This window comes from Lonchura striata, chromosome 2 (genome assembly GCF_050655825.1).
Source record: "Lonchura striata isolate lonStrDom1 chromosome 2, ASM5065582v1, whole genome shotgun sequence".
Classification (NCBI taxonomy): domain Eukaryota; kingdom Metazoa; phylum Chordata; class Aves; order Passeriformes; family Estrildidae; genus Lonchura; species Lonchura striata.
Window position 1 is genome coordinate 61,514,395 of NC_140704.1, and position 21,271 is coordinate 61,535,665.

Consider the following 21,271-nt stretch of genomic DNA (forward strand, 5'->3'; position numbering starts at 1 on the left):
TCTAGCAAATGGGCGGCACCAGTTTGTTTCTCCCAGTGTTTTGTGGTTCCTTGACATAATTTTTTGCATCCCAGATGAGGATGCTCAAAGCCCCAGAGCAGCTTGGGGTCAGCACACTGGAAATTAGCTAAAACTCCTACTGCAGCCACAAGACATAGCATTCTTAGCTGATGTCAGGCTTATGTGCAATCACGGATCTTAACTTGCAGTATTTTTTCATCCAGCCATACTTCACAACTATTCAGCATGTTTCCCTCATGGATAATCACTGCCTGTGCAGCAGGGCTCTCTCAAGTGGTCTGTAGAAACTCTAAAAATTTCCCCTTTTTGTATGTGCATTTTGTGGGCAAGTCAGTATCATGACATCTTCTTTGGTTTAACTGTATGATAAAACTTACACACTGAACTTGATTTTTTTCTTTGCCTGATGGACAAGCTCTGGAAACACAATTTTTTTAGTTTCAGTTAAATACTTGTGAATACTGGCTTGCTTAGGAGGACATGGAAACTGAATATGCTGTTTTATAGAGGCTTGAAGGCATGTAGAGAAAATACGTTTGGAAGGGAAGACAGGTTGAAAAAAATCCTGAGATAGCTTTACATGACTCCTTCCACATTTATCTTCTTATCTTTATCTTGCGATAAATGCACCCTGTTGGCATGTGCTTGTGATCCTGCCATTTCTTGACTGAGATATCCATGAGTCATTCAGAAAAGAAAAAGCATGATTAGAAAGTGCTAATTGAAATAAAATATTTGCATACAATAGGGACGTGGCATCTGCCTGAGCTATACATTCTTTTAAAACTAAAGTGCAATTCACAATTTTGCAGACTTCACCTTATTTGTCAAATTTGATGTTTCCACTGATCGTGTCCAATGACTTGTTCAGTACATTTTGGCAAGTTGGTCTTGTCTTCCACAGTGGTTTTCCAACATGCTTCATCATGAGGCTGCCAAGTTCACTTTGAAAGCTGACAAAGCTTTTTATACATTACTCAAGTCTTACTCAGAGCTGCTCTGAGAAGGCCTTTTCTGGCACCTCAAGTGTCACCCTATGGTATAGATGAAGAGAGGCACTGTATTGTAGAGGTCAGTATGGTCTTTTGTCCCTTCTAGCACTGCTAGAGACAAAAACTAAAAATGCTGTTTTAGGGCACAGTCAGGGGCAATAAAAAAATACAGCATTTGCTTTTAGGGGAAAGAGAGAATACTCACACTTGTTGAGTTTTTGTGATTAGACTACTATATTCCTTTTTCATGAATGGTTTACCTTCATGTTCAAGTGAAGAGCAGCTGTTATTCCTAGTCCTTTTCTCTGTGTCAGAATCCAAGAGATAGGTGAAAAACAGGGCTGAGGTTAGGGTTGTGGGTTACGGTATACAAATCAGTTGCAATGTTCTGCTTTGATTTATGATCACCATGGCTCATGAGTGCCAAAGATGCCTTTTAAAATTTATGCCTACATGTTGTTTTCTAAGAGTTTTAGTGAAGAGGTTTTAGTAATCCATAATAAATGGAAGAATAAAGTAGGGCAAAGGGAATACTAGCAGGAAAAATAGCAGGCTGATTTATTCTCTGAGAGTATCATCCTGCTTGTTCAATAAAGTTTAACTAGAGGGTCTCATCCCTTTAAGTTCTCTGCCCCTTGGCCTTTTCTCTGTTACCTCCACATACCTGTTGAGACACATGTTTTTCTCAGGTTTCATCCCATAGGTTTCTTCCTAGCCATCCACCCACATCCTTTTAAGACAGATCAGTTGATTAAGTAGAACATTTTATGTGGGGGATCACCTTGGAGTTCAGAGTGCTCACTGTCACACAGAAAACAGCAGTGTTCTCTCTGAAAGGATGCAACTGGAGAAGATATAAGGCTTGTGGTTCCCAAAGTACTGTAACCACATTAAAATCTGAGCACTAAAAATAGGAATAATAGGGTATTCCACTCCAGTAGCTTCCTAGGCAGGATGAAGAATTATCACAGTCCACTTTGAGGTATGTAATTACACACTGAGTTTACTGAAAGCAGTTTCTACAGGTTTATTACAACAAGCCATCATCAGCTACTGTATTTGTAGATGCTATTAATACCCATATTTTAAAATTAATCATATGCAGTGCCTGTACATGCACTACAGGCATTAGAGCATTAGTACTCCTCTGCTAGGGTTCATCCTCTTTAGCATTTCAAGGAGTGAAGGTGATTTTGTTTGGTTTCTTGGTTGCAATTTTAATAAATTTGAAGGATTCAGTGGTTTTGTTTCAGGGCTGGTGTAAACCTCAGACTCTTTTATTTAGTTAAAGAATGTTTTTAAGTATCTTTAAGTAGCTGTTCCCAAGAACAAGTAAAAGGAAAAGAATGCTGCTGGGTTTTGGAATTGTTATCCTTTCTTTGAGTTAGATTTCCGAGTGAAATTTCACAGAAGGTGACCTTATGCATTGGAAGAAAAGGAATTATTTTCCCTGTTCAAAAAAAGAAAACTGAAAAAACCAAACCCTGGTGACTTATTTCTTGACATGCTGTTGCATGTTTGTTCATTTTTCCAATTATTCCTGATGAAGTACTGGAGCAGGGAAGGTGGCAGCTGTGGGAGTATGACTTTTGTCAGTACATACCTATCCATCCAAATCTACGCCATGCAATTAGCCATCCCAATTTAATTCTTAATGCACATGCAGTAAAATTGAAAAAAGAAAAGGCTTGGGCATTAATTGCATAGAGATGAAAGAAGAGTTGTGTTGTTTGTAATTGATTTATGGCAGACCAGAAAGTAGAAGTAGGTCTGTGGAGATGTAACCCTAAGAAGCATTGTAAGTGATGGCAAATAAGGGGAGAATATGAACTTATTGAGGAAAGTGGGTGGACAAGAATAGGACTAAAGTGATAGTGTTTATTTAGAAAATATGGTTCTGCAGTACTTTTTAAGAGTAAACTGAGTGTGCAAATGGGGCAGACATAATTTGCCTTCTGAGATGGAGTACTTAGAACTCTTTTGCCATACAGATACAGGTGTTAGACTCTGAGCTCTGAACTCCCCTACCTGGGTACATCACAGCAGAGGTCGTTCCATAGATGGAGTCACAGCATTGTTAAGGCTGGAAAAGACATCTAGGGTTGAGTCGAAGCATTAATTTAACAATGCTATCTTCACCATTAAAATGTGTCCTCTGATGCCACATCTACACATTTTTTAAATGTGTGATTCCACCATTTCTCTGTTGTGCCCAAGACAAGAAGTTGTCACTTTTTCCTCTGTATGTGTGTGTAAGCACACGCTTATTAATTTCCTCAAAAACTCATGTTCTCATTTGTCTCCCTGACGTTCTGTTCTGAAAGCTCCTCCTCAACTGCAGCTGCCACATGTGGTCAGAGCTGAGGTGCCTCTCTGCCCTTAGGCTGTGATGATCATGATTTTTGAGTAGCTGACAGTAAAAGAGAAGTAAGATAAGTTGCTTTATCTTGTGTGGTTTAAGAGTGCTTCCAGACAGCATTACCTCAGCTCCACAGTCAAATGGTTACTTGTTTTCTGGCACTGACTTGGCCCCTGTCAGGGCCCGTATTCATGGGCAGTCTCTCTGATTGGGTTTATGGTCCCATTAATGAGTAATACATGCAGACTGATGTAATTAATTTCTTTTTCTTGGAGTATCTCTCTGAAGCAGGGAAGCTCCTTCAACCCTTAGTTAGCTCTTCAGAAGCAGGTAGCAATTCTTGCTGTCAAGAGAAAAAAATTCCTTTAATTTTGCAAAATTAAAAATCACAGGTATTTCCATAGAGTAAAAGGTAAAAACTTTTGTTAATCATTATAGAAAGTATTTTTTAAATAAAGTATATGTCATAGCTCTATAGATGCTTCATTCAAAGTGTACATAGCTTTGTCAGAATGAATTATAGGACTTTAACAGCAGTCAGTGTTTTTTCCATCTTTCTGTCATAAGCTGTGCTGCATCTGTTACTATCTGGATATAGCACAGAAAGCCATCCCAAAATAATGAAAAGTATAACTTGGATAACTGGGCAGACAATCAGTAATGTAAATAATGGGTGAATTGGGGGGGGGGGGGGGGGGAATTAATAAAAAAATATTTTTTTCTTTAAAAAAAAGTTTATGAACTTATAGCAAGTCATCTCAGTTTTTCAAAATCAATTTAAGTGACCTGCATAGCTTTATGAAATAATGTTTTATTTTGTCATGAAGGGAGAAGTATTTTTGATACTTCAGAGGTATCTGAGAAGCTGAATTTTGAATTGCTTTTAAACTTTCTTTAACAGTGCCATTTGGAATAAGGAATTGCAGTCTGGGAAGTAATCTTCAGTGATAATACATGCTGAAAACAGCTTTTCAGAACTTCTTACTGGCCCTATAAATATAGGGATGTTTTACCTTCTGCATTCAAAGGAGGTACAAGAGAGTCAGGCAAGGTCATTCATCATTTGCAAAGTCTTGGGTTAATTCTAGCTCCTAGGCAATACTGAGAGAGTTCTGTCAATATTTGGGAGGGTCCATTGTGTTAAGCTGTATTTTGTAGTCTCGCTTGTCTTAGCCAGGAAGGCAAAGAGAAGGCAGGCTGTTGTTAACAAAGCTTTGCCATTCTAGATTATTACTTTATTCAATGTCTACCTAGCCATCCATTGAAAGCCTACCAAAATCACAAAGAAGATAGATGGTAAAGGTCTGATTACTCTTTCTAGGGGTTGGAGGGTTTTTTTTCTTTCTTTATTGCTTGTGATGATGCTTTTATCACTACTGTGAAAAACATCTTTCAGTGTGTTCTGAAAGCATCAAGGAAGCAAGGATGAAAGTTTTTTTAAAAGCTTCAAAAGTAAAAAAAAAAAAAAAAAAAACTATAATATAGTTGTCATGCTAAAGTTTTAAATAACCTCTATGTTTTAAATTAATGTACTTTTTTGTGAAAGTGAGGAAGAATGGTGCTAGTTCTTTGGAAGTGACTGCATTCCCTGCATGGATGTTATTCATAGCTCTCTATTCCCCTGGTACATATAAAGCAAAATGCATTGGCTATCTTTTTACATCTCCCTTTGAATGGTCTCTAGTGACTCTGCAAGTTGCCCCTTTTTGTCTTTCTATTAAATAGCATTTAAAGCTTCTGGCACAGCTGGACTTCAGTATTTAAGAAAGCTTTTAGGGTATTACAATGTCATTAGCTATTGAAGCTATAATATTTGAAACATCGAAACCCATCCTGACTTTGCTGCATGTGGGATATGCTTAACAATTTGGGTTTGTATGTATATTATTGAAGCTATCCCTGAACAAAATCATGCTGACAATGAATAAAGAATCAATGCTGCTTTTTTAAAAGCTTCTTCTCTAATCTCTGTAATGTGAAACTGAAGACTTAGAACAGTGGGTCAGAGATTGTTCTGCAAGATAAATCCCTTGCATCACATAACCCTGACAACTCCCCAGTTCCATCAAATTAATAACAAATGGATGAGAAGATAAGCAAAACTAATGGAGAGGTTACATTTTTGTGACAAAGGTTTATGGCCATACTGAATCTCATGTACTGTGATATCCCTCCTCCTTTTCCTCCTCTGCTTTGGTATTTTTTTTACTATCAGATCTGAGCATTCCTCTATCTGAAGCTCTTCTGTGGAGGAGATATGATGAATAGCAAACTGAACTGCATGTCTCCAAAAAGCTGCTATGAATAACTTTCTACTTCCCTGGTAGAAATCACTTTCTTTTTTTAAAGGCCAGGCCTTGCTCTTGCACACTGTATGTCCACGTTCTGCTCCTTGGATGCTGCTACATGTTGGAAGATTGAAACATACCGCTGTAATCCCATTTCCCTCTCTTCTTAAAACTGCAATAATGGAGTTTGGCAACAGTGACTGAATGTCATCTGGACTGGCTGTTTTCACAAAGCAGGACTAGCTCACAGCAGGTGGCTCAGGGTGATGTCTGATTGAGTTTTGAGTATCTCCAAGGGTGGAGATGCTACAGATGGAGATGTGAAAGCCTCTCTGCACAGCCTGTTTCAGTGTGAGACCAGCTATGTTGTGAACTCTCCTTTTCCCCCTAATATCTAATTGTAATGTCACACGTTCCAAGTTGTATGCGATGCCTTTTGACCTTTCTCTGGGCAGGTCCCTTTTAATGCAGTCTGTCTAATTCTCTTGATTCACTACAGTAGATAGGTAATGAGCAGAAGAGTAATCAATTTTCAAATTACTTTTATTGGAGATCTGGTCCAAACACACCTTTGAATCCAATGGTCAAGACAACTGTACAAGATGTAGGAAACTGTTTTATTAAAATGGAGAATGGGTATTCCAATTGAAGGGTTCTGGCATTAAAATTTAAAAAGAAATAGGGAGCTGACAGTTCTTCTGTAGCTCTTAGCTGGTCACACATAAACCAGCAGACTGCTTTAGAGACAAAGGTGAACATGATGACCTCAAGAGTTCAATTTACAAGTGTACCTGCAGTTTGCCAGGGAGGAATCACTTGCTAAAGAAACTGAATAAGAAATCCAACTTCCAACCCCTACCAATAGAGGATCAGATAAATATGAAGCTTTACTTACTCAAGGAGTATTTCTCCATGCTTATTCTTTGCTTTGGGTTTATTTTATTTTTTCTCTTTTCTATCCAACAAAAAGCAAGTAGGAGTTTTTTCTCCTAAGAAGGAAAAAGGGCACCTATTTTAATAAAGCCAAATTATTTCTCTTTAAAGATTATTTTAGTAGGTTTGCATCAAGAACTTGAAATTAATCTGGAGGATAGTTATAAGAAAGGTTTACCCAAGATGAGCCATGAGAAATTGCTATATGAACATATACTGTGGTATATGTTAGGGGGCCTCTTGATCCTGATCATTGAATATTTCAGCTGCACAAAGGAAGTTTTTACAGAATCTGAAGATCAAGGATAATTTAAATCCTCAAACAGTAAAAAGGTTTTTTTGGTGCTTTGGTTTGGGCCTCCACAGTTAGAGGTGAAGGTGAAATGCTGGCTCACTGATGTCAAAGCCAAACTTTTACCACTTAAAGAAATCTCTCCAGTTAAACAGCACATAGTGGGACAGAGACAGTGAAACTCCACCATAGGACCAAAACGTAAGCCCTGTAGAGAAGTAGAAGAATAAGCACTGGTTTTATCAGCTGAACTGCTTATTCCTTTGCATCACAAATAACTTGAAAATCCATGTTACCCAAGCTCTCTCGCTACAGCAATATTGTTAATGTCTTAGGCTAACATAAATTTTAGGAAACAATGTTGACTTCTGCTTCCACAAAAAGGATCTTTTCTTTGCTAATTCTCCACTTGTAATCATGTTGTCAAAATACTCTAATTTTAGAGATCACTTCTTTTTTTTGTCTTGCTAATGAGAGAACAAGGAAATAAATGGGAAAGAAGATAAATCTACAAAAGTTACGCTCATTTTATCCAGAATTTCAGTTACTACTTTTTTAGTCGGTTTCTGTTTAGCTGAGAAATTGGATAGAGCTTTAAGATATCAAGAGTATTGCTTAGTAATAAGCAGTTCAGAGCTATTGAATTGATTATTTTTCTGTATAGCAAAATATGTAATTGTTTGGGTGATTTTTTATCTTTCAATTAGTTTTTTTATTGGATGATAACAAGCATTCATTGAGTTAAGAGATTGGGGGCAAAGGGGAATTGTTGCATTCTCATAGAAGCTTATCTGATATTTGCTTTCCCATCCCCTTGACACAGCTTGGCTCCCCCAGATACTTTATATTTCCTAAAATCCCTAAGTTTTTTTTCAGTGTGTTAGGATTTTACAGGAATTCTTGTCCCATAGTCTGTATTAGACTTAGCAACTGGAATCTTATGCTTTGCATGCCTGTTCCTAGGGATTGAGCAGCTTGTTTACTGAGATAATGTAAGTGATCCCAGTGGTTTTTATTGGCAGTGAAAGGCACACTGAATATTCAAAGCAAACAGAATTGATTTTAAAGAATGCAAGAAAGTAACCACTGTGAAACTTGTGAGACTTGAAACATTTCTGAGCAGTTTTTCTGCTTTGTAATTTGCTTTTCTGGTGCAAAGCTTTTTTAATGACCCGATACATGTATCTTCTCCTTTGATAAAACTAAAGAATCTACTATCGGTTTTTTCAAAATAGCAAAGATGCTTAAATTGATGTTATAGTTAGGTTGGCCACCTCTCCTTTTTCAGTGAAAGAATAATAATTTATATTTATACTATCCTGTTTCCTCCTGGGGCTTCACATAAGCTTCCCTCTTATTACACCAGCCTTCCAGAAATCCCATCTTCTGATACTGAGAAGACTGTAAGGAAGAGATGAAATTCTGAATCATTATTTATGTTCCTTATGTAGAACATTGAAGCACATTCTGCTAGCATGTGCTTGGGGTTTTTTTATAGAAAACTAATAATTAATATGATCACAACTTGTCTGTTGGATTCTTCTGAATGACAAAGCAGAAATGAAGAGTCCCACAAAGCCAAAACTATGTGTGCACTAAATTGATAACTTTCAGAGTATTGTCGTTGCTGACAACAACACACTAGTCAAAAGCAAATATTATTAAGTCTACAGTCTTGTATATAGTGTTTATAGACATGATAGGAATGTGATCTTGTGGAGGCTAAGGCCCATATGTTTTAATTTAGATACTTTTCAGTAAGCTTTTAAATCTTATTGAAGACCTTGCTAAGCTTGGTTTTGGATGATCAGTTGGGAGCCATTGTATTTAAAGCATTGCTCTATTAAATTAATATCTCTTGCAGAGATTGAATCTATTGATTATGAAGAGAAATAAATAGGAGGGAGGAACACAAGAGTTCCAATTCAAAAGGTAGAGGCCAGCTCACAAAATTCATTCTGATTGTAGCCACATGAAAGGAGAGACATAGTGTGGTACAGTGTACTCATATTGTGTCCTGTGCTTGCTGAAGTGTTATAACTTATGAAACCATGCTTTTTTGGTGAAAATTTTATCATCCTATGGTAAGCATTGCTGTGGAAATTTTTTCTTGGCTGTGTTTGAAATGTACTATATGAGGGATGAATCCAGCAAAGAAGATACTCAGTATGTAGAATACCTACATACATTAGGAGTCCATTTACTTTTTAGTATTCTTTGAGGAAATTCTGCAGAGTGTTCAGAAGTTGAAAACCTGGAACTTGAAGTGCTTTTGTCAAGTGTCTCCTTATTTTTCTTTGTCCTCTTGTAATGACACACTTATCACTATCCACTGAATGGAATAAATAGATATATCTGAAAAATATACTTTTATAGTATCTCCAGAAATCAACCACAACAACTGTAAAAACATGGTGCCTCCATGTTACGTGGCATGCAAGTGCCAATGCCACTTGGATTCGTATGTTCTGAAAAGACAGTTTCTGTTTTATGGGTATGCCATGCACAAAATCTCTCCAAAGAGGCCAAAGTACTGGATCCAATACGTCAATACTCTTTGAGAAAACTTTCAGATTTAAAGTTTCTGTCAGGTAAAGAAGCTTCTTTTCCTTAGTCCAATAATTATAAAAACCCCATGTTTCCTTCAAAACAAGTTGCAGGTCTTACTGTCATGTTGAGAGTAAGAGATAGTGTTGGATTTTTGGGGAAAGAATAAAGCATCTGTTGAATGTAGCTCAGTTAAAAAATCAGTGTGTGTAAATAGGTTCTCCAAAGCATGATCAAGAGCATCTCTCTGATGTTTTTTGCTATGACTCACTGGTGTCTTTATTGGTGTAGAGGAAGACAATCTTCCTAATTCAGACACTTAAGGAAGTTGACATAAATTAGGCAGTTTGAAAACTCTCATCTGTAGGTATTAGCTAAGCTCTTTTTTCCTACCGGATAAATGTTTAATCTTTCATAAAGTCTGACTTGGTTTTAGCCTTTATATACCTACCTTTACAATAATATCCATGAAGTTTTTCTTTCAGGTAGTCCCAGTAGCTCAGTGAAGGTTGTTTGTAAGAGTAACATCTATGGAATCTGGTTCTATATTTGGTTTCTAGAACTCAGTTCTTCTTTGTGTGTTATGCATGCATGTTGTTTTCTTTTGCACATCGCTCTTAGTGAAGCCCCTGCTTTTTTTTTTTTCTTCTTTTTTTTTTCTTTTTTTTTTTTTAGCTCTGGTTGTTCTGCTAGTATTGCACAAAATAACATGTATAAAGAGAGGGGAAGTATGTTGTGAGGGATAAGTTATCACCTTTTCTTGCTCTGCCCTGATTTATTTATAACTACTTAATTGATTTAGTATTTTATAAAACCCCTTTACATTTTTAACTTTTAATTAGAATCAAATTAAAATTTGGGTTGCTTTTATCTGTATTTGCAATGTGACTGCTCCTACCTTTCACAGTGTCTCTTAACAGTCCAGAATTTTTGGTCTTGGACTTTTTAGTGGATAAAACATTTTTTTCTATTTTCCTAAATGCCATTTTTGTCTAACCTGCACTCCAAAATGAAATGTGTTTAGTGGTATGAATTTCGACCCTGGTGAACAGCAGTCTGCATTACAAAACAGGCACAGAACTGGTGGTTTCTGCTTGGGGACACTCAGACCCAGTCAGTGTGGGGGCACAATTACCTCACACCCCAGGGAGTGTTTTCTGAAGGTGAAGACTGAGGTCATTCATCAGGCAATAGGGAAAACCATCTCTTGTGAAACTGGTCTCTACACCAGCCAGAGAGAGCATTTCCCAGTGCTGCTGCTGTTGTGGCCTCATTGCTCCTTTTGGTTAAGAGGTTTTATAATTTGGGATCTCTTAGACTACCTCTGTTACATGTGCCTATTGCTTTGCAGAAGAATATGGAAGCAATGATTTGCATTTCAGGGTAAAGTTTTTAGCAGGTTATTTGTTGGAAACATTAATATAGGTAAATTCCTGATTCTCCTACGGTTATTAAGTGTTTTGCTTTCATTGGAGAACTGGGGCATGTAATTAATAAAACAATTGATGTTTGTTAGTACATTATTGACTGTACCATCTACTCATTAAAATGCTTTCCTAAGAGTTACTCTGATACTGAAGTTGAGAGGCTTAAGTGGCTGTCATTTTTGTGCCAAATGGATTAAAACAAAAAATGTGCAGCCCTTCTTGGTAGATAAGTGCTCAATTTCAGCTGGGTCATACCAGGTTAATAAGACAAAATATCAGGTTTCCTTTTGTGGTTTTTTTTTTCTCTTTTGGTTGAAAAAAAAGGAAAATAAAGGTTTGTTTTTTTTCATATCTTTACCTATTTCAGCTAAAAACTGTTCAGAGCACAGTAATACAACTTAGCTAATTTCATACCTGTATTAAATTAACCATAAGTGAAAATGCAAATTAATCAAATTAATTTTTCCATATGCTGTGTAAATAAGCCTTAAATTTCCAGTGGTTATTGAATAGGGGAAGTGGCTTAGCAGGAGGAATGAATACAGGTCTATCAGTCTCAATCAGACAGGGGGACATAGGTAGAATAATTCTTTGGGTCAGGGCCATGAAGGAGACTGGTTTAAAAGCCCACTCACCTTTACTTTTTATAACATTGGTAGTATAAACGGGGAACTTTTTTTCAAAAACTGGCATAAACAAAATCCCTGAGTTGGAGAGAGGATGTAAAAGGAAGAGGAACGTGCTGCTGGGATGGGCAATGGTGGCAAAAATTCTTCAGAGTCCAGGAACTTCGTTGGAACCTCCAAAAAAACAGCCTGTACTGCCAAAAAATGAAGAGTGAGCTCCCTTCTGAGCATGTTTTCTCCTGTCTTCAGATTGGGGTGGTCACAACACACCTCTTACCTTCAGTTTACTTTTTCCAGGTGTTTTTTTTTTTTCTTCTGTAACTGCAAAGAAAATAATATATTTCTGAAACACTCTGAAAGCTGAGGCTTGAGCACTGATTGTGGCATAGGCCACAAGACAAGCTCATCATAAAGGTAACTGTAAATACTGGAGCGGGGAGAGGAAAAGGAATCTTGGCCCACCAGTGGGCATGACTTTATTATCATACTTTGAAGAATATGTCAGCTGGAGATGTCAGGATTTTTTGCATACCTCCAACCCTTTGCAGTCACATTTTAGGATTTCCCTAAGCTCTGTGCAAAAGCCACAGCTCTGGTACACCTTGCTGAGATAGTGTTGGGAGTCTCATTTGATAGCAGGTATTTCTACTCTTCTCTGAACTTTGATGTCTGTTTAAATTGCAGAACCTTGGACCTTGTTTAAAGTTTGGGAGGGGGGGTGTTTATACATGTTGGTGGTGTCATGCTCTCTGTCCTATTATTTTTTAAAAATATATTTTGTGCAATTATAACCAAATTCAAGTGTGTCAAAGGTATTGAGCCCAAGTGAGTGTTACGGAATCTGGCAGCTGTGGAGATGAGAGAGTGCCTGATAACGTTCCCACCATGGGGAGGCTTACCACTTCTTACTTCACATGGGAAAATAATCCCAGGAGACACCAGTCATTTGGTTCAGATATTTATGGAACTACTTATTTATTCTTAGAAATCCTTTGAGGGTACTTTTGTAAACTGAGTATCTACTTTGTACAAAAATGTCTAGAGGGTCTGTGGCAAGTGATGTATTGCTTTGGTTGGTTGTACATGATTTTGTCATGTTCTGGTGCCGTAGTAAAATCGGTGGGTTTTTATTTCTTTCTCTCCCCAAGATTTCTTTTGACCTTGCTGAATATACTGCTGATGTTGATGGGGTTGGCACTTTGCGGCTCCTAGATGCTATTAAGACCTGTGGCCTTATCAGCTCTGTGAAGTTTTACCAAGCCTCCACCAGTGAACTTTTTGGAAAAGTGCAAGAAATCCCGCAAAAGGAGACCACCCCTTTTTACCCAAGATCGCCTTACGGTGAGGAGCGCTGATGGTGTGTGTGTAGTGTCTGTCTGTCTGTTCTCCTTGCTCATGTCTCAAGGCTGAAGTCATTTGGGTGTAAGATTAGAATGATGATAGAGCTAAAGTGACTAGACATGTTGAGAGGCATACCTTTATGAATTACTATATAAAAAGTATTTGCTGCTATTGCCTGGGGGTTGGAAATTAGCATCTCACTTCACAGGACCTTGTTCATTCAGCTCAGAGGTGAAGAGCTCTTGAAGAAGGGGGGTTAGGGGGTGATTCTTCCATCACAAAGGGTTGTGAGGTACCACTGAAGTGATAAAGTTTCGTTTCTTTTTTTTTTTTTTTGCCTGAATTAAAGACTCCCAAGAGCTCATTTTTTTCTTCATGAACTCATATGAAATATGAAACACTTATTGAAGCAATAGGCATGGAGGATTTTGGTGATAAAGTTTCAAATCAATTTGAGTGTTAAGGCACCAGATTTTCGCTATTATTCCTCCAAAGTAATTTTTGTTTTGGTTTGGTTTTTTTTTAATTAACAGAGGTCACTACAATGGCATATTTCACACGCTCTGACCATGTTAATTATATTGTAAAAGAAAAAATGCTGTGTTTGATTGTGTATAAGAAAACAAGTAAGAAAGTGCCCTGATGTTTCCTGCCAGTTCAGAGACTGCTCAGAATATGAGTATTTTCCCATCCCAAGTTTATTGGGCTGATTTTTTTTTTTAATATCATATTTGTCCCATATAGGGAACTAATCAAATACTAAAGCACTATGCTGTTGAAATATGAACTTCACCCTGCATGTGACAGAGACTTGTGTGTGTGGCTGAGTTGTGTATGAGCCAAGCATTTATACAATAATGCTTCAAAATTATTTTTCCAGGAGCAGCAAAACTGTATGCCTACTGGATTGTGGTGAACTTCAGAGAAGCCTACAATCTCTTTGCTGTGAATGGCATCCTCTTCAATCATGAGAGCCCCAGAAGAGGTTAGAAAATCCATGTGAAACTGTTTCCAACTTTGCATATATCTGATCAGAAAAATGGAACAATGCTTCCACAGGTTTCATTTAAATGTGCCAGAATTCTGTGGGGAAGGTGTCATGACTTGCAGCCTACCCATGGCATTTGGTGCAGTGCTCCTGGCAGTCTCAGAGCCTCAGAGCTCAAGAACAGCATCTTTCCCCTTCAAGCATTGTATTCCGTTTTGTAGCTCATGAGTGCCAAAAGGAAATTTGCGTATCTAATTTTGTGTCCCTTTTGATAATAAGTAAAGGCTAAAATGTTAATATGACACATTAAAAAAGGCAGGTTTTCTAAAGATTTATTTGGGCAGCTACCTAACAGATGCAATTTCAGGTGTGACATACTCAAGATTTTAATTTGTGTGTAGATGTCAAATTAAGAGGCAGAAATAATAGGTGTTCTAAGACTAATTAGTGTTAGAACTTAGTACAGCCTGGTATATTTTGAAAAAATTTTGAATTATGGCTCCTACTGTTTTACGAGATGGCTTTTAACACTTGGCTTTAAAATGCTTTTCAGTTTAATCCTTAATAGCATTGCAGCTTAAATTCCATTTAATCATCCCTTTTCCGCTTGCAGTACTTTATGAACAATTAATGCTGGTATTTAGTTTAAGTAAGACTCCATGGTTGATTAGAAGTCTCTTTTACAATGACAGTTTTCCTCTGCACTTTAAGTACTGTGACTGTAGAAAACACTCTAAAATTAAATTTTAAATAAACACAGAAAACTGGATTCTCAGTGCAGACGCCTTTTATTGTGGTTGTTTCTAAATGAAAAATGAATTCAAGTTTTACAGGAATGCAATTATATAAATTATAGCCTGGCACAAAATATAAGATTTTTAATCATACTTATATGATACTTATGTAAAGCAGACCATAATTTCAACTCTGCTTAAAAGGAAAAAAAAAAAAAAAAAAGAGGAGAAAAAAGGAGTCCATGTCAATAGGATTTAAATATTCATTTCAATCTTTAGGAGTCACAGCTGTGAAACCTCATCATACAGTGGGTAGGCAGCATTTACAGTAATTGGTGGTAGAATCTGGTGTATCACTTCACTGGAGCAAATAAAGCACAAGTTCAAAATTAAAAGGGAATCATATTCACTAGGTTATTTAATTTAGAAGCCCTAATACTTTGCTTTCTATTAAAGAGTTTACTGAGGTGTATTCATAGTGTGCTGTAAACTAATATTCAAATTGCTCTATCACCATGCAATCAAAACATTATGGCCATTGTAAAAAATGTGGGAATATGCAATAAAAATATTAGCTTGGCATGATTTCTAATAACTCTATGGAGCAAGAAGATGAGATCAAAATTTTCTGAACACTTGCTGTTTCTGATGCTCTGGTATAGACTTGTGCTGTTTTGAAGGAGGATAACTTCAGTACTCATTGCTATTTTGATCCCATGGATGTTTGATCCTGCTTTAACACTGCTGCAATAGTGTTTCCAAGCTGAGGTCTCTTTTCAACACATTTAACGTTCCCATGGAGCTCTCAAGCCTGTGCTTTGAAGTCTCAGGCTGAACTCTTCATTGTGTGTGTGTGTGTTTGCTGGGTGTAGTTTTGGACCCTTTAAGCCATGAACAAGAATCTTGTCCTAGAAATTATTTCAGTTGACTCTTTTTGCCTTAGCAGGAGTACATGCCATGAAAGCAGCTATAAGCACAGTGTTATTTGCATAGTGGTTTTGTGGGAAAACGTTTGGAAAACTATACAGACAAGAACATGATACAACAATAGTTTTGAGATTGCTTCTTGATAGCCATTCATCATTTTCTTAATATTTTTGAAGATTGCAAAAGCATTTCAGGAGGAAAAGAGGATTTAATTGGAATTTATAACACCTATGCAAAGCTGGTAATATCCATGGAAGTTTTAAAATACTTTATGGTTTAGCCTTTTTCTTATACTAATTTCAAAGATTGGGAATACCTAAATAAATCAATACATATTTTCTTCCAATACTATATAACACCATTTCAGTTGGTTTAGGGTTACAACGAATGCATCAAATACAACATCCCATTGGTGGTGGTCTTATTTGCATCTTGTCCACACAAAACCCAATTCCCAGGAATCAGAGAAGAGCAGAAGGTTGCAGCAGTGCCACTTGCTGAGGTGCAAAATTGATCACTCCAGTGAACAGTGCGTACCTGAATTTTAAATAATACTTTTGAAAATTTCTTTAAGTTTCTTACACAAAATGTACTTATGAGAAAAAACTGTGAAGAGACAAACTCCAGTATTCCTTGTAGCCAGGGATCTGTGAAATATGCTACACTGGAAGGCAATGGTAAGGATGAGAAGAATGCTTTTTTCATACCTTGGAGCCTGCACTGTGGGCTGTGATCAAATATAGAAGTATTTGTATTTGAAGTATGAGTACTCATATTGAAAGATGGTGAATTGCAATTGTCTGCCAAGATGGTCACTGATGTTGACTTAAATAAACAATTGTAAAGAGTTTGCTTTATGATCTGTATTGTAAATGAGTTTTGGGGTTACTCAAAAAATCACCACAATGGTTTTAGCAAAAATGGGTTTGATACGAATTTATAAAAACATGACTTAACAAAGCTGGATGGCAAGGTTCACTCTATTACTTACTACATAGATGAAACATACAAATGAATACTGAGTTAGGATCAATTTGGAATGATTTGCACAGAGACTAAAAGTGCTAAAGTGTAAAGGAGACCCATTGAGTCAAGTTTCTAAACTCCTGATACAGCTTAGGTGTAGCTAGTTCCAGTCTTGGTCTCAGATCTTTACAATGATTTATGTCTTAAAAAAATCAATTCTTCCATTCATTAGTATTAATTTGCTAACTACCAGCAACTTACTGAGTATCTATTGTGAATAAGCATTCTCTCCATTGTGATACCTCAGTCTCAGGTAAGGAATCTCAAACCTTGAGATGAGTCCCAGATCAAGGTGAAAGGCATGGCAAAGCAGGGAACCTGTAATTTAAATAGAGCCGAAATTGCATATGTCCAAAGCTTTTAGTAGAAAAGTCTCTGTGGCTCAAGGAGCAACTTTGAGAGGTGTCCTAATTCAAGGGGGGATCACTGCCACACAGCTATGCTGCCTTGCAGACAGAGCTCAAAGAAGGCTCAATTAGACTGTCATTTATGGGATAAGTGGTTGGCTTTTAATTGAATTACACGTGATGGGGAATGTATGCATGAGACCCTTTGGACCTCAACTGTCTTTGTTATTCAATAACTGAATCTTGGAAAAATCACCCACAATTCATGTGTTCAAGCATCAATGCACCCTGGGTTAGTGTGCCCCTTTTTGGATTTCCTGGAGGCATTCTTGGCCCTGCTACAGCTCAGGTGTTTATGTCCTTTGGGGCCTGTACCAAAGTACTGCTAGTTTGGATAAGGGGGCCAAGTGCATCTGCTACAATCCCTCTTTTTTATAATGTTCTGATATTGTAGTGCTGGGGCAGCAGTGCACAAGCCCAGTGAAAATGAAAACTGTCTGATCTCAAGAGCTGCTTCCCTATAAAAGGAGTTCAGGAATCTACACCTCTTCTTTCAGAATGCCAATTCTTCTTCTGAGCCTTTCCAGCTTAAACTCAGAAAGGAGCACCAGTAGTTAATCTCATGTAGCCTGTAGAATAATAGGAAGTCTGCACAGAGTTCATAAGGGTAAAGAGTGCTTAAGTCTAATATGAAAGGTTTCATATTTCTCAAAATTACAAAGGCTTGAGAGAAGTGCTGGATTTGGGAACATTTGGTTTTCTACTTTTATCTTGCTCTCTATGAGAAAGACAGTAACAGGAGTAGTTCTGAGATGTGACGCCATAGTGTAAAGCTGAGCACTTAAGTTTGCTGTGTGGGCTTCCTTTTAAGTATGATGTTTCATGTTCTGACAATCAGAGTGACTTTACAAAAACACTAGTGATAAATTTGAGATTGGCTGAACCCACTGCCTGAGCCTTATATCTTAATCTGGGAACAGTACAGCATTATTAAATTGCACAAGTACTTGGGTCTATACTCAAGAGATACGTGTGTATGTAACAGCAGAAAATAGTATCTAAAATTTCATATGAAGTAAGATTAGTGGCTGTGTTAGACTAATCTTAATAAAATACACATCTACTTTGAGCCTTTCTGTAGTTACTTTCCTTTCTGTTACTTTCTTTATATTATACATTCTGCCTCTCATTTGATTTTCCCTTCATTTCACTTAGTCACTTTTACAGTTTTGTAAGATGAAATAGTCACTTTTTGACCAGTGCATACTTTTCAGCTCACATAAATCAACACAGCTGCACTGAAGTGAGTAGGGTCATGTTGATTTATGCCAGCTGAGGGTCTGGCATAGTACTTCCAGTAATAGTCTGGTAATGTAAGATAAGCATGACTTGCTTCCTTTGGGGAAAAGACCTGTATTAGCAGTATACTTTGCTAAAGCTAATTTCTTCAGTTACTTTCGTCCATTTTATACAGGTATAGCTCAAGAGTTTCATGATTAATGGTCATGCCAACGTGAATGGGATCTTCATTTCTAAAGCTTATTTGTTGTCTATGTATGACATGAGCTGAAGAGCAATATGCTCTACAGCAGCTACAGGCAGTCTCTGTATTCAGAAATGAACAAAAGAAAACCTAAAAAACTTTTCCAGACTAATGTTTGGTTTTTTACTCTCCTCCTCAAAACAACATTATGGGATACCAAATGGTGGAGGTGGTGGCTATCAAGTTGCTGGTGGTAGTAGAATATGTCTCCCAGTATTACCAGTGTGGAAATGTTTGTCCTATAGCAATATTGGAAAGATATTTCTGTTCCATGAGATGGTGGTTTTGACAGTGGAAGAATGAGGCAATTAGCAAGTCTAGTTTTCAGGAAAGCTGGGGCTTGATCCAAATCTTTTTTTACTTCATTGCAGAGATTCCTGTTCTTTTGTTGGGCTCTGGATCTCACTAATACCTCCTCTTCTGAGTGGGAAAGCAAACTGCTTGTTGACAGTGTCATTTGTTTTGTCCCAGACAAGCCCTTACTGTTGTCTCTCTTCAGTTCTGTGTAAGAAATTGTCTCAGGTTTACAAGATGTGCTTTTGGATGTCTGAGATAACTGATTTGGTTAACCACTTCATTGCTTGCCTCATCTGATCTTAATCAGCCAAGATGTACAAACATGTACAGCATGTTTCCTGACACAATGCAACAAAAGTTTTGTTTGGTTTTTGTTGGGTTTTTTTCCCCCTAAGTAATACTTTGCCTCCACACATGACATCATTGTGTAGATCATTCAGTAGGGAATTTTTGTGTGTCTGATACCAACTCTGGTAAAGCAGTTGTCATCAGACCATTGCTGTATAGCCAGAGGGAAAGGATACAACTGCTCATTTCTGTGATCTCTTTCAGCCAGGGTGGAAATGGCTAAGCATTAGGTTGCAGGCTGAATGTTGTCAAAGTACATGTACTGAGATTAAAATGAAAAGAAATCATCTCTAAAATAGAATGGGGAGTGTTCTTTGCTTTTATTGTGCATCTAGGTCTCAGGTTAGCCAGAGAGAAGAGGGTAAGAATTTCCCCTACTCACTGTAAATATATGTCTTTTGATTTTATGGTTTTTGTTGTTACCTTTTTTTTTAAATCAGCTTTTAGTCTCCCTTATACCTCTATTTCATAGAGAAAGCAGAAGCAGATGGTGACATCTGCTACCGACTATAACAAGAAATCTGTGCAATTCCTACTGTAGCAGCTGTTCTTCTGCATCTACTGTATAGAGATGTACTCAACATCTGCCAGATTTCCCTTTCTCATGTCTGTAGTTGGAGACTAATCTCTTAAAACACTTTCAGTGCAAGAGAAGCTTGGTCATCCTAGTACCACTGGAAATACTAAGGGCTTTTCCTGGTGCTTTTTTGATAAGTTGAGGCCTGCGAAAGACATAAGTGTGTAAAATTCTAGTGCAAAGCTACATCTCCTCCATTTAATGCAAAATTTGCAAACACATGAGGATATCTCAATAGAAAAAGTCAGCAGAATTGACTCTCCTGCTCCTTGCTGGATGAGAAGCATACAGGCTGGCTGGCGTCATCAGGATTCTCTGCTTTGCACATTGAAAACTTGATGGCAAGGTACCATGGCCAATGTAAAAGGACTTACTCAGACATTTATGTGCTACAGAGCAGCCAAGATCATTTCATGCTTTTTAGTTTGCGTGTTTCAACAGAGAAAGCATGCAGTGTCCTGGAGACATGCATTCTTACTGGCTTTTTCTCCCTGCTGCGAGACTGATCCTGCTAAGTGATCCATGCAGGTGTTCCCTTATCTACACATGCAGTCAGACATCACTGGGGATAAATGTGGGCATTACAGTCTACTTGCACAAATGCATTTGCAGCAGTATTGACTGTAATAATACAAAATTGCCAGGTAATACCTTTCCTCTGTTTTACCTAAGTACATGTGTTTGCCCCTTGAAAAAGATCTAGTGTCACAAGATAAGTGAATTCAGTTAACTATGATGATGTTGAACCTGCTACTGTCTAATACAGATCAGAGCATGTGAAAACATGTGGAGATATTTTGTCCAGTTCTTATGTTGTTAATAAGCCATATTAACCTTATGTTTCTAGTGTCACTTTCCTAGTGCTAGCCAACACTAAGATATGAAGGTAGTGCAACCACACCAAAATATGAGTGAGTTTCCCTTCATTAAATTGTGTTGTAAAACCAGACATCTGAAATAAGAACTAGAGGGTGAGAACATTTCTGCATGCCCTTCATTTTGGGCATCCAGGTAATCCAGGTCAGTGCCATGCAACTTGTCACATATGGGAATGAAATAATCATGTACATTAAGTGAATCACGATATAAAAAGATATTTTTCTAAAGTGACTCATTGATGAAGTAAGATACTGCGTTGAACAGTCTTGACTACTGAAATCTTTTTTATTCACTCTTTGAAACAATAGTTAGTTGTAATCTTTACCACCCCTTGTTTTTTGTTTTTTGTTTTTTTTGGTATTTTTTTGGGGGGGGTTTGTTTGGGGTTTTTTTTTTTGGTTTTTTTTTTTTTTTCAGTCTCAAAGTAGCCCTGATTATTCACTTTTTTATCTGATGTACTTTTCTGGGGTTTGTCACCAGTTTATCTAAGCAGTTATGGATACAGCTTGTACAAGAAATAAGTAATTTTTTGCCTGTGGGTTTAGATTTTTTGGAACAGCTGCATTCACAACTCAAATCTCTCCCTGAGCAAATTATTATCTTATCAGAAGCATCTTTTCATCATTAAATCATATGCTCCTTTGTGGCTTTTACTGTGTTGAGAAGAAAGTAGATTACAAGTTTTGCTATCTTCCATGATTGATTTCAACTTTTTTTTTCAATCTAAAAAAAAAGGGGCCAAGTATCCCCACAATTTACAAAATCTCAAAGCTGTTAAA

General features: G+C 37.3%; 1 protein-coding gene across 7 annotated transcripts in view; it reads left to right on the forward strand.

Annotated features, from left to right (window-relative positions):
• The window catches only part of GMDS (GDP-mannose 4,6-dehydratase), a 405,646-nt gene that overhangs the window by 138,492 nt on the left and 245,883 nt on the right, over positions 1–21,271 (forward strand). For all 7 annotated transcript variants that reach the window (XR_014953312.1, XM_085573454.1, XM_085573455.1 and 4 more), the window contains 2 exons: positions 12,634–12,826; positions 13,707–13,811. Coding sequence is in view for 6 of the 7 variants with exons in the window: in XM_085573454.1 (XP_085429580.1) it covers positions 12,634–12,826; positions 13,707–13,811 (298 nt within the window). In the remaining variant the exon portion in view is untranslated. The remainder of the gene's footprint in view (positions 1–12,633; positions 12,827–13,706; positions 13,812–21,271) is intronic.